Source organism: Malaclemys terrapin, chromosome 6, assembly GCF_027887155.1.
Source record: "Malaclemys terrapin pileata isolate rMalTer1 chromosome 6, rMalTer1.hap1, whole genome shotgun sequence".
In the NCBI taxonomy this organism is placed as follows: domain Eukaryota; kingdom Metazoa; phylum Chordata; order Testudines; family Emydidae; genus Malaclemys; species Malaclemys terrapin.
In genome coordinates this window covers 60,370,889-60,384,875 of record NC_071510.1, presented here as the reverse complement: position 1 = coordinate 60,384,875, position 13,987 = coordinate 60,370,889, and the positions used below count along the sequence as shown (strand labels likewise).

General features: G+C 36.8%; 1 protein-coding gene across 1 annotated transcript in view; it reads right to left on the bottom strand.

Annotated features, from left to right (window-relative positions):
• Positions 1–545: 545 nt before the first annotated feature.
• The window catches only part of DTWD2 (DTW domain containing 2), a 204,794-nt gene continuing 191,352 nt past the window's right edge, over positions 546–13,987 (bottom strand). The window contains exons 5-6 of the mRNA XM_054032529.1: positions 8,296–8,424; positions 546–4,478 (exon numbers count right to left, since the gene is read on the bottom strand). Coding sequence (XP_053888504.1) covers positions 4,308–4,478; positions 8,296–8,424 — 300 coding nt within the window. The 3' untranslated portion in view covers positions 546–4,307. The remainder of the gene's footprint in view (positions 4,479–8,295; positions 8,425–13,987) is intronic.

The following is a 13,987-nucleotide window of genomic DNA, read 5'->3' as shown; positions in this document are numbered from 1 at the left end:
TACTGAACAGTACTGGGCAGTTGCTGACATGACTCCAATGTTTTAAGGTTCCTGTCACCATACTATGACCCACACAATCACCCCCACAAAAATCTTACCATAACCTGATTGCAGGCTGCACAAGGAGAAGGCATATAAATTATTTTGCTCCATCTCTGACATACAGGGATTTGGGATCCATGTAGCCCTCAGTGGGTCACAATACCAAACCTACCCCTTTCATTTCCTAAGGGGGTGCAGGAGTAGACACTCATCCTTCTTACACACAAGGCATACTGCAAGGGCATGACTTAGGATTTGTCTTACACTGCACTGTGGGTGAAGCCTATGTGATGTGTGCCGTATAGGACCAATGACACAGTCATGATAATCTTGTTTAATCATGTGTAAACTGAAAGTATCAAGTATTTTATGTGAATGCATGGATATAGATATTAAAGAACCCCACAAGTTACTCAAGAAGAAAATTACTGAACCCAGATACCTTTTTAAAGAGTTTAGTTTGTTAATTACCTTTCTAAACAAAAAAAATAAATAGAAAACACTACAGCATGAGCATCTTTTTAATCCATTTTAGCATTACAGAAGAAAAACTTTTAGTCTAAAAATAAATTTTGTCTTTTATCAAATCATTTGAACATTTTTTAAAACAGAAAACTAATGAAACACTAACTGCTTTCTAATATTTTGACAACAGATGGAATTTGTAAGATGTTAGAATGCAATGGGCATAAAGTCCTGCAGGTAACAAATCATGTCATGTTCTTCCTGGACCAACTTTATCTTGAAATTTGAAAGCTTTCTAGAATACATTCTTCTACAAAGAGAAAATAAAAATAAGAGGGCTCAGAAATACCTTTAAAAAAAAAAAAAAAAAAAAAGTAAATATGTAGTTTTCGCAATCACACAATCACATATAACTTTTGTATCCAACATCTTGTACTGGAAACGTTGTCAGTTTACAATATTTTATGGAATTACATCTTTTTTCACCAAAATTTGATATCAACGTCATCAGCATATGTACTACAATGTCACCAATTCCCCATTCAGTGGAATGTAGAGGGCAGACTGTATTTATACAGCAACATTTAAAAGTGCAAAGCTGACAAAGGGAGAAAAACAAACATTAAAAGAAAATACACTGTATTAAATACATTTTTAAAAGTTCACTTCTCTGTTAGACTGCTGTTTTAAACTCCCAAGAATCTTTTGGTAATTAACAAATGAAGAGTGGATAACCATGAAAGTAAATAATAAAAATGCAAAATAAACTTACTTTAATTAAAATTTCTTACAGAAATTAGGTGACAGCTCTTCAAGCTCTCTCACAATAAAAAGATTTAAGAATTTGTGTAGTATCTTTTCTTGAGATAACTGTCATATATTAAAATATAACTTCCAAGTTTGATCCCCGTTGGCCTGAAGACAAGATTGCTAAATTCTGAAAATGTTTGTTAATGCACATAATTTTGTTTAAAAAGCTATACAGTATCACCAAAAATATAAAAATCTGAAAATAAACTCACAACTGATCAACCTGCATGACACTTTCATGTAACATAAAATATTGAAATTAAACAGTAACAATTCAGTATATAGAACCAATCAAAATTCTGTTTACAAGAATAATAGCTTAAGGGCCATCTTTACATGCACAATGTTATATCTGCAAATAATTCTGCTTGAATTTTGGGGTCCATAATAAATTGGAGGCAAAAGTGATAGTTATACCACTTTTCGCACACACAAATCAGATATTACTTGCACCTGTGATTAATTTAAAACCCAATTATTTGAAGGTGCAAAATTAGGCCTACAAAAAAAAAAAAAGATACTGGTTTGAGGCCTACCTGAAAATTAGGCTCTAAATGTCTTTGTGCCCAGAAAAGATTAATGAAAAAGGTGCTCAGAAAGAATAGAAGACGTGAAGAAATATTATTTGAGAATATATTCTGCTTGGTTTTCAAGAAAGGACTGCAGCAACAGAATTGGTTTTTAAAATAGAGGAAGAAGATAAAACAGCTTTAATCAAATTAAGTGTTAGCTCTTTGTAAAATGGTAATGAACAAAAAAATGTGATCAGCTTTGATGTAACTTCATGTGACAACTGTGTAGCAACTAGATGCCCATCCCAGTTAAACTAAAAACGACAAAATCCTCAAAGAAAGTAAAATTTTAGGATTCTAGTAACTGAAGCATAACAAATAACTTCATTTTTTTTCATTTTTAAAATAACTGTTGCATAGTGATCTACTAGTATGGTACAGACAGTACTGCAGACTTGACTGCAACAGACATCCACTTGTCCAACATTAGGGCTTGATCCTACAAACATTACTCACTTAAGTAATACTTACTCATGGGAGTAGCCCCACATCAATGAGATTATTCACATCAATAAAAGTCTCTCATAAAAACACTGGAAAATTTGACCCTTATGCAGGATTGAAAAAAACCTTCAATTCACATACTGTACTGTACTGAAGTACTTCATGTAGGATTATAACTCAATTAAGTAGACTATTTCTTTGATCCACTAAGACTTCAATTGTTTGTGAATTTAGAGTATTAACACAGATTTTCCTCTGTTCTCCAGAACTTGAACTTACATTTTGTGAATAGAAATATTTAACCCTTCTGTTAGGGAAAATAACCATCACGGTGTAAACTGAAGGATGCACTGCTGTCCCACTGAATCTGAAACAAGGTAAACTGAAACAATAGCAGCAAGTGGAAACATCCTCCATTCTAGTCAATGTGGTGTTAACCCACAGAGCTTAATTACTACTTAAACAGGAATTCTTGCCTGTTTCACTAGAGAATGTGCTTCTACAGTAAGGGTGTCTACATTAGTCTTTCTGCTCCTAATGTCTCATTGTCGCTATCACCAGTTCAGCTGTACCAGTGTTAGCCGCAGACATGGGATTTATCTAAATAGCATCTAGACTAAAGAAAAGGTCATGGTTAGCCAACATCTTAGCTAGTCCTGACATAAACTTGATCTCTTAATATAGACAAATCCACAGTTGTTAAAACACTGGTGACCACTTAAGAGTCCAGTGGGAGCAGCAGTCATAAATTATGGGAAAAATACCCTAGACTAGATAAGGCCTAAGAATAGGCCTTATCTAGTGCACTGCTGGCACTTATAGTGGAACCACTAGTCAGGACAGGGATCAGGCACTTTTACTACCACGGTTTCATAAAGCAGGTTTTCACTGTGGTAAAGCCCTAATATCACTAGTTTTCGTCATGAAAACCTGCTTCATGATGCAAATAAAAATATCTGATCCTTGTCTTCACTAGTGCTTCCACTGCTGGCAGCAACACTGCAGTGCCACAATTGCTGAAAAAAAGAGAATCATTTTGCCACAAGATTTGATGCATCTGCAAACATATTTTTACAGTCTGGCTAGACTACTCAATTCTGAAAGGGTTTCAACAGACACTTCTGCAGGAATACATGTAAATTCCAAAATCAAAGGGATTAAACAAGATGTGGTATACTGCATATACTCTTTGGGCCAAATTCTACAGACAAGGGGAGTTTTGCCCAAGTATGGAGTGCAGAACCTGGTCTACAATTCAGATAAAAGCTTAGCTCCATCTTCATTTCCATATTTTCTTTTTTATTAAAATCTGAACAAAATATATTGGCCTATCTCAGCCAAGCAAAACCCTTGAAAACTGCAGACAGGCTCTAAGTAAGTATGACTGCACAATAACATGGATATAAATCCATAACAAGTTAACAGACTAGTAAAATAATAAACGCCTCACAAAACTAAAACAAAAATGCCCACATCACATTTCCTTATGTTCAGATTAACTAACTAATATAGGAATTTATAGTTATACCCTATTGTAATTAATGATTAAAATTAAAATGCTGAGAAGTAATTCAATATTCTTCCAAATACTGGATCCTTACCCTTACCACAATCTACTTAAACAGACTGTCTGTTCTTCAGTACTGAGAAAAAGCTTCCCCAAAGTAAATCTATCCAGTCTTAATGAGGATCATACACTGACTCTAGAGACAACATAGCTCTAAATTATTCACTGCAGTTTTCCTCCCCTCCACAGGGGGTTATCAGTTGAACAAAGACACCTGGCCTAGTATAACAACAGAACTAAACATGCTGCCTATTACTGTAGTTGGCATTATTGACAGGAAGCCTCCTGAATACAAAGGGTTTAAAAGGTCTATTACCATATGGATGGCTATTTGGAACAATCCAATATTAAACTGTGTTTGTTAGCTATAAAAAAATTAATTCCATAGTACTGTGTGTGCAGTCTTTCTAGATTTTAACATTATTCACTAAGAGTTCCATTCTCCTGAGCTTGCGTTTATTCTTTGGCATGGGTTTGTCATATAAACCATTTTTAAGAAGATGCTCCTTGCTGTGATGGATCTGGGCACCATGCTGAAGTTGGAAAGAGCACAAAGCTTGAAGAGGGCGGAGTATAGTCTGTGAAAAACAAAACAAACCAAAAAAGCTTTTAAATATGTCTAGGAGATATCATTTCATCCAGGCTTTATGTGTAGGGATCATCATTAAAATATAAAATTTTACCAAGTTTTATCATGCAGTGGAATGTAAGATACTAAAGGGCCTAAATATACCTCTGTGATCTGTATATAGACGTCGCCCTTCACACGCAGCTCTCCCCACATACAGAAAGTGGAAGACAGATGTCTCTGGACATTGTGAGCCCTATCCTCGGGTCCCATGATACATCTGGGATAAGGGACAACCCAAGGAAGGTACGGGCAGGCCATGAGGGATGCACTTGTCCCCCTTCTCTGGAGATTCCTCTGGATATGTAATAGAGCTACATCTGGCTCAGATATAAGGGAGCATGACTGTTAATCTACCGCAATATGCCAATCCTACCAGCAAATTTGGGGCCGTAAATTTTGTGTCCTAAGTGTCCCTAATTTGTTGCAGAGGGACCAGAATAGTTCTGCATAGAGTGGGGACCAGGATGCAAAGATGGGCTTTAAAGCAACCTTTACAAAAACCTCCTGAACTACACCTGTGCAGATGAGCCACATTTGGCCCAGTACTGCTCGCTGCCTCTTAGATCTCTCTTGAAATGCTCATTACCATTAATATTTTACAGTGCCAGCAACAAAAGACTGAGAACATTGAGGACATTTTAGTGTCTTGACAGAGTCTTCTATCATAGACCAGTGGGATCAAAACTTGCAATGCAAAGGCTAATGTCTGATTGGTATTCTTTGACCTAATAGAATAAACAAACTCAAGAGCTGTCACGACCCAAATTTCTCCAAGGGCAATTGACAGTTTTAAGTTGATTAGTAGAAAGAAGCAACACAGTGGGTCACATTTTCTCGCTAAAGGACTATTCCAGGTCAGTGGGGCAGGCTTAGAAAAGCATTTTATCTTCCAGCTAGCTGTGAGGGCAGCTCAGGTCATCTCCGCATTTCTGCAAAAGCTAGACCGATTTCCATGTAGGAGTATTAATTGTTTGTCTGGAATTGGATCAGCACTGTCTTCTGAGAGTTAAAGTTCACGAGTGCTGTGCTTTGACTGTAGGAAAACATTTTAAACCTATTTAAAAATATTTATCTATTTAAAAATAAAACAAAGATAATTGCTTAGTTTGACTCCAATAACCTTTCTGTAGCTACTAAATGCTACTACATATAAGGACATGGAAAAAGAGTTGCATCTGACCAGTTAGAACACTTCTAGTGTCTACTTCACTCCAACAGTTTTAACAGGACATATTGGCATGAGAATGACTTAACTCAGGCCCCAGTTCAGCAATATACATAAGCCTATATCCCATGTACTTAAAGTAAGTCACATGTTTAAATATCTTGGCTGAATCAGGACCTATGACACACAGGTGCCCCTATTTCCTTCCATTTAGACACAGGTCATGGAAATATTTCTCTCTCCTAGGTGGTAAATTACAACAAACTTTTTTTTTAACAAATTCTATTTGCTATACTATATTTTTCTTCTTGAATTAGTAATTTTTAAAGGATAGAAACGGTGTATTGATTCAGTCCTGATCTCAGATACAGAAAACTAGCATTAACACACATTTTTTAAAATGAATTACGGTGCTTCCACAGTGGATGGTTTTACAAGATAAACGGCAATGCATGTCTGATTATCTGAGACTAGGCTTGAGTTGTGTGTGTTTCACAGTATGTACCCCCATCAACAATAAGTTGCTAAGTTTTCTGACTCTGAAAAGTATTTCAAGACAATGAAACCATGCAAGCTTTGGGGGTAAAAATAAACAAAAACCCCTTGACCATTCAACTGAAAGTAAATTGAAGTTGTGCTCCTCCTATTATGTAGAGAAATATGCAGTATATGTGCAGGTCAATTCAGTAAAATACCCCAATTTAAATATTTCTGTCACAGATTTGTTCTCAAATAAAGGGATACATCTTTATTTTCTGAAATATATTTAAGGCATAAGGTTTACAAGATCAAAAGATCCTGTCAACGTCAACTGTTTTCAGCTATCATTAAAAAACTAAACAGAGTGCAAAGCACAAAGCTTTGAAGATCCAGCTTAAAATTTTGGTTCCACATGCTAATTACCATGTCATTTACTGCTGATGAATCACTGATTATCTAAATAATCATCAAGTTTTTTGGATCCATGAAAATTAGATAAAAGACTGAAATCGCTGCAAATTTTACTAGCATTTTCATTTGCTACAAAATATCAAATCTTAATCTTCTAGACTGAAAGCAGCATGGGTGAGACAGAATAAATATGTAAATTCTACACATAAAAAACACCAGTACAATGGATTGTTACCTTCCTGGCAGTTTGACCCAGTACTTAGAATCTAGTAGATTTTGAAAAAATTACAGAATTAAGAAGTATCTGAAGAAAAGTATTTACAAAAATTCAATACAACATGCTATATTAGTGTAAGTTAGCACACTACAAATGCTGTTTGTACAGCTTAGGGGGAATATTTAAGTATTGCAGTCAGGAATGCCAAGTGAGTTACCTCAAACAGCAAGGTAGTTGGAGAAGTGCATACATTTCTAACACATAATGTTCTGTTTGCCGCGCTGTATTTAAAAATGCAATAAATTTTCTATTTCTTAATTTTGGGCAAATTCTGAACTCTTATCTATTTTGATATTTGTTTTATACTCAAAACTGAAGCATCTGAGTACCTTACAAAGAGATGTAAATTCAAGTGATGGAGAGACAAATGTAGATTTACTCTTCTCATCTTGTTTCAGAAAAGAGGGAGAAAAAAAAGGAGTGAGAAACAGAAGTATGGGATGAGAAAGTAAATGTAAGGGGAATGAGGAGGAGAGGGAATAGGAGCTGATGAGAATAAAAGGACAGTCTGAGTGAATGAGTGAGGAGTAGTACACAGGAGGAGTGCAAGATGAATGAGGAGAGGGCAAGCAAAAAAAAAAATACAGAAGGGATTGAGAGAGGAGAAAGAATGAGGACAGTTTGAATTTAGGGGAGATCCCAGGATGATGGGTTTGGTACAAAAAACAGAAGACAGCAGAACAGAAGAGAAGTGGGAGTCAAAAAGAGAGAGTAGATGTGAGGGAGGGTGAGTTCATAAGGGGGGTGCTAATAATAATTAAGCTTGTGTTAAGTCAGTCAATATGTTACTACAGAGAGAGAGAGAGAAGAATGATCCAGAAAGCTACTGTCACACCACTAGTCTGCATTCAACCTTCAAGATGGTAAGGCAGATACCCTATATAGAAGTTGATGTTATGACACTAGCTGGTACTTTGAAACATTTCCCTCTGCCCACCACTTCCTTCCAAAAGTCTTGCCCAGGTTTATCTTCAGCCAACTCCTCATTGTAAAAGAGCATAATTCAATTACGGTGATAGCTGGAAAATAGTGTAGTTAGCATTCAGTGCAAAGAATGTAAGTATCATGAACAAACTGTTAGCATTTAAGACCATGGTGTTTGACAGGGATGTTCTATAAGATGAGGGAGAGAATGGAACCTTGTGGAAGTCCACAGTAGACAGCTGCAGTAATGGGTATGCAAGTGTCAGTTAGTAAAACCTGAGTATGGTCTGCAAAGAAGGAACAGAATAATATCAGCAGACAGCTGCTTGCTTACCCCTGCTAGGTCTCTGAAATGAACCAACCAGCAGCATCTCATGATCTCATTCAGGTCTTTGGGTAACGAATGTGTAAGGTGCTCAAGATAAATATGGTACTATTATCTAACTAACTTGGCTTTCACACTACTGTTCCATTAACAAAGTCAATTATTTAAAATTAATTACATACCTCCTGAATACCATCATTTTTTTCCATGATGGCAAGGGCAATAGCTGCACATTCAAGTGTAGAAAGGCAGGTGTTTGTTGGCTGGGTACGAATTACATATTGACTTGAAATGCTTGTTTTCAATTGCACCTGAAAAAAACAAACACACACATACCCAACTTAAAGAAATCAATTACTATGATACAGCAAGTTTTTTTCTTTCTATTTTTTTAATAATCACCTGCCTTCCTACCTCACTACTGTCTTGTTCCCTGTTAGCCAATTGTCATAGGCTATACATATCTTCAGATATGAATGAAGCTGCTGAAGAATAATCATAGACATTAGCCATGTAGGGGCCAAATCCTAAACTCCTCACAAAACTAGCACCAGTGACCTCAGTGGGTTTATAAATAGAGGAGGATTTGGACTGAGTTGGAATAAACATGTGAGCACTATATACGGTTGATCCTACAAGCCCTTTTTTCTTCATTTCTTTCATTAATGTTTCAATTGAATTTGTAGTGACCTGGCTTTTTATGCCAACATAATGTTATTGATGAAAAGGTGATTGCCATGAATCACTGAAGGAAGTACAATCAGAAAAGTCATAGACTTCTTAGACTATTACAATAGGTTCCCATCCAGTACTTTGGGAGTCTATTCCATAAATTAAAAATCATAACATGAATATTAACTAAGTATCACATAAATGTAGCTATCTCAACCCATGCCTTCCTCAAGAAGTAAGAAAAAAAGATGAACTCTATAGCATGCCCAGAAGGTTAACAAATCTGGGCTCTGGCAGACCAAAGGGGAGAAGCAAATTCCCAAAATTAGGACCCCTCACAAAGAAAGAACTGCAGCTAGAGTGCCTCTGCCGAGCTGAACTGTGGCAGCATGTAATGGTGAGAGAGGTGATCATGACTTGGTAAAACATGTTGTACCTTACGGACCTACTGAAGGCTTAGTGATGGGCAAACCTCTCTGAACCTTTTGATTGTTGACCTCTGACCTAATCTTATGACCTATGACTCTGTCTCATGGGTGATTTTATGCTAACTAGAGCTAAAATTACATTATAAGAGTATAAGATGATTGAGATATATTGCTTTTTTTAGCTTGGAATATGCAAGGGGGGCAAATAGGTGAACGTAAGTAAATTGGTCATTAAGCTTGCTGTAGTAAAGGCCTGGTATATTAGATTAAGGCTTTGTTGGAGTAGTTATGTTAAAAGCTGGGATTTGTAGCACAGTGTAGTCCTAAGGAGATAGCTCCAGGTCAGATATTTTGCACTCTCAACTTGAGAGACGAGTGAGTCACCTCAAACAAGTACAGTTTACCACAGGATTCGTCAAGAAGGGAGTTTTGGGGGGCTTCAGCAATTAGGTTGCTATGCAGTATCTAAGCAGTTAGACTGCATGTACCTATAGGAATTATTAAGAAATAAGTGATGTAACTCATGAATATTAATGCTTGATACATAATCCTGGGCACCCCAAAGGCCACATATGGATAGGGACAGCTATTGACCCTATTATAATCAGTGTAAAGGATCAAATTTGGTATATATTCATATTATTACCATAAGAAAGGGCATAATACTACAACCAGTTGCCATTTCTTCATGTTCACTGGGTCCCTGAGACACACAAACTGAATCAGGACCTCTCTTGTGATGGGCTCCACTTACTTTCCCTTCCATCTCTGTTTGCAATGGTCTCCATAAGTTGTAAGTATGCATGATGCAAGATTGTGAGAAGGAACGCAGGAAACCACTTTAATGTACTTATTTTTCTAACCATTTTGTATATTGATGCTTGCCTATGATTTCAATTACAGTTGTCTGTAATAAACAAAGCTTCTGTGTGTGTTTCACCAAATTCTATCTTTTCAATTACTTTTAAGTAGCCGCCTAAGAAAGAACCTGTTATCTGTGACAAGTGCATGTTGTACCCCGATACGTAACCTTACAGGTATAATAACTGTTCAGGCTACATGATTTTTTTTCCATTCCAATCCAACTAGAATCCTCCAGGGGCCAGATACTGCAATTGGATCCATTGGTTTGTCTCTACATTGCAGCTTGGAGGTGGGATTTCCAGAGCAAGTGAACAGTCTTGCACTTGCTCTGTTCAAGCTAGCACACTAAAAATAGCAGAATGGAAATTGTGGCATAGATAGTGGCTTGGACTAGCCACCCAAGTCCAAGCTCATCTGACCCCCAGGGTCCGAGCTGCTGTAACATCCACACTGCTATTCTTAACATACTAGCTTGAATAGAGTTAGCACAAGTCTGTCTACTATGCTGGGAATCATACCTCCCAGCCATATGCCATATTCACAGCATAAAGTCAAGGTAAAACATTATGGATTTAAAAATATTCAATACTCTGAACAAAATTATTTTGTTCTAAATTACTTATGTGAGAAATTCTATCTTGTAATTTCTTATTTTTATATTGCTAAAAGCATGGGTGGAATTTTACAAACAGGTAAGAAGGTAGGGTCCCTGCCTTGAAGAGTTAAAAATCTAAATAGGCAAATATACAAAACTAGGAAAAAGGACGGAATATAATGAAAAGCAATGGGATTAAGTAGTGATGTTTAGCATGGATCATGTTAATATTCAAGTCAATATTTTAAGGGATTTTCAATTAATCTGGCCTAGATTTTTCAATAGTGACTGATAATTCTGCAGCCCAACTTCATACACTTTAACAGTCCTTATTTCCAGAAGTGCTGAGTGTCAATTCTCTGAATATCAGGTGAAAATTTCAGCTTTTAAGTATTTCAAACTGTACACTAAAAAGCAGAGGCACCTAAAATCACTAGTCCTTTTTGAAAATGCAGACATTTAGGTCTCATGTTTTTATGTGTTAAAACAACCTAATGTTGTAATGGTCAAATACCTGAGTTCCTTTGAGTTCTTACTACAAAATAAAGAAGTACTGAAGTAATCTATAAACTTTAGAATGGAGGGCCTGACCCTGAGAGATGCTGAGTATTTTGCCACTGCCATTACAATGGCCATTCAGACTTACTGCAACTGATAAACAAAGATAACATATATAATATACAGATTGTAAAACTGCATTTCTCAGCATTCCATTTTGTTCTTTACTTTTGAAAAAAAAATGCTAACATGCAATTTCCATTTCCACAATTTTTTCCCCAAAACAAGAACAGAGTACGCAGAAAGTCTAAGTCCTATTTTACATTCTATATATAATCACATATTCTTTCTTTTAAAATTAAATGTAATACATGCATACAAGACTTATTCCATATATGGGCATGTTGTACTCCGTCATTAAGACTGTATTTACCCTGTTTAAGTATTATTTGTTATGTTTTAGAAAGACAAATTAGAAACCACATTAATTCATATAATTTATTAGGCTACTTTGGTTAAAAATTGATTTACTGACTTAAAGCATATTTGAAACTGATTTATTGGTTCTGCCTAAAGTGATAACCACTTTATACTATCACACGAGTAAAACATTTTCTAAGAAAGATAAATGTCATTCAACCATTAGACCGTCTGTTTTATCAGTTCCAAAAGCTTTTATTGCTTTTATAAACAGCTGTTGAGAAATGACAGATTTCATAGCATTAGCCTCTGTGTGAGAATTCAGACATTATTCATTTACTCTTATAATTTCCATATAATTTTCTCTTATGAGTTAACTTGTTTCGTAACCTCAGTTGTAGGGTTTAACATAAATAATCTGTTCCTTTCCCAAATCCTTGAGGAAACACTGTGTTCATTTTCTTAGTACAATAAACCCTACAAAATGACTAGGCATGGGAGGCCAATTCCTATTATTTTCTAATTCCTAAGGTCTGGTTAAGGAACACATTTCTTAGCTCACTTCAGAGTATCACTAGATTGAAATTTCTATTCAGTACATTGGTTGCCAATGGCTTCTTACCCACTTCTCCTGGTCCCTTCCTCTTTGTCATCATCATCACCATTCCCTTCCCTTGCCCTCCTAACCTGGGGTCACTATCCTCTTCCCCGTCCTTACCCTGTTCTTTATCCTAGTCCCTTCTCCAAAGTACTTCCAGATTCCTCACTTACGAGGGATCTATAAGAAAGGAAGCTCCAAACAGTTCTGGAGTTTTGATGACTGAGGCCATCAGCTCTCAATGTGCTAATAAGTGCAATCACCTTAGGAGCCAAACTGAGGCAAGGAGAATGAATGGATATGCTGGCAGGAACAAAGAATAATGATATTCTTCAATATAATTTGAAGAACCTACAAAATACTGAGTTGATTTGGATTGGAGGGAAGGTAGGGGTTTAAGGAATAAAGCTATTTTAGAAGAGTCCGTCTGGTTTCCCTAAGGAACATGGATTTTGGTATTATCTGGTACATTTCAAAGGCAAAAACATATATTCTTCAGAAATGTCTTTAAGCTGCTGGCTATGGTGTTCTAGCAGTATCTAGAGAGAAATCCATCCCCAAAAGGCAAGGAATTCCCAACACCCATTTCAATTCAGACAAAGGTATTTTGCATTATGTAAACAGTATATTTCTATCTTTATATCACAGTAACAATTGACATCAGTTTTCTATTAAAGACTTTTTAAAATGAAATTTTTTATATCTGTCTCTATTTTGCTCCTTCTCTTTTCCTGCTTCATATGTATTAGTGCACTTTTCTTTTGTCATTTTCAATGTCTGTCTGTATATGTGCCTGTCTGTCTCTTTCCACTGTGGATGATCTCTTTTTTCCTTCCTCCTCATGCCCCACTATGTTTGCCATTCACTCTCCCTCTAGAACCTGTGCATTCACCAAAATCCTTCTTCTTCCCTCTTCCTAGCCTCTTCCTCATTCTTCATTCCTGGAGGTCTTGGTCCATGTCTAGGGCTCCTATGAGCTATGGTAACACAAATAATAAAATAAGAACTCCCTCCACATCTCACCCAGTCTCCACATATTTTATCCACTTACCCCACAAATTCAACGAGAGAGCCCTGCAAGTCCATTCAGCACCCCAACTTTTCACTTAGGCTCTCAAAATACAAACCTCCATTCATACTCACTTTCCAAGATATGTACAACTCCCACATTCACGCCCCAAATACATTCATACGACAACCAGTCAATTCCCATAATGTATTCAATCCCCATCCAATGCACCTTCTCTCAACAAAAGCTGGGATTGAGGAAAGGACTCAGTAGGCTGGCACACCATCAGGACCCTTCTCATCTCCTGGGGGAATGACAGAGGCTTCAGTTGTAGATTTTTCTTCTTCAGACAGCTTGACCTCCCCTTTGGAAACTTATCTCCCTCCCTCTCCTCTAAAGCTATCTATATGTTCCTTACCCTCTGTCCACAGTGGCTTCTTGGGCCAGAAAATGAAGAATTAAGTATGTGTTTCTGTTTTTGGAGAAAATCAGGGTTGGGCAGTAAGATCCTTTCTTGTCCTCCCCCACGCAAGAATTATTGACCAGTGTGCCTCCCCCCATTTAGCCTTGTGGGGGAAAAGTCAAGGGAATCTGACGTGGAAGTGGCTCACGGAATCGGACGTGGAAGTGACTCACATACTACAAGGTATTTCTGCACAGCAGTGGCTTCTAAAGAGCCACCTACTGCTTTCCCTGCAAGTAGCATAAACCCACTCACAAGAGTGTTTTTTGCAAAGCACGTCTGCATATGGGTGGGGGACCTTCATCATGGTAATAAATGCTTATGTTA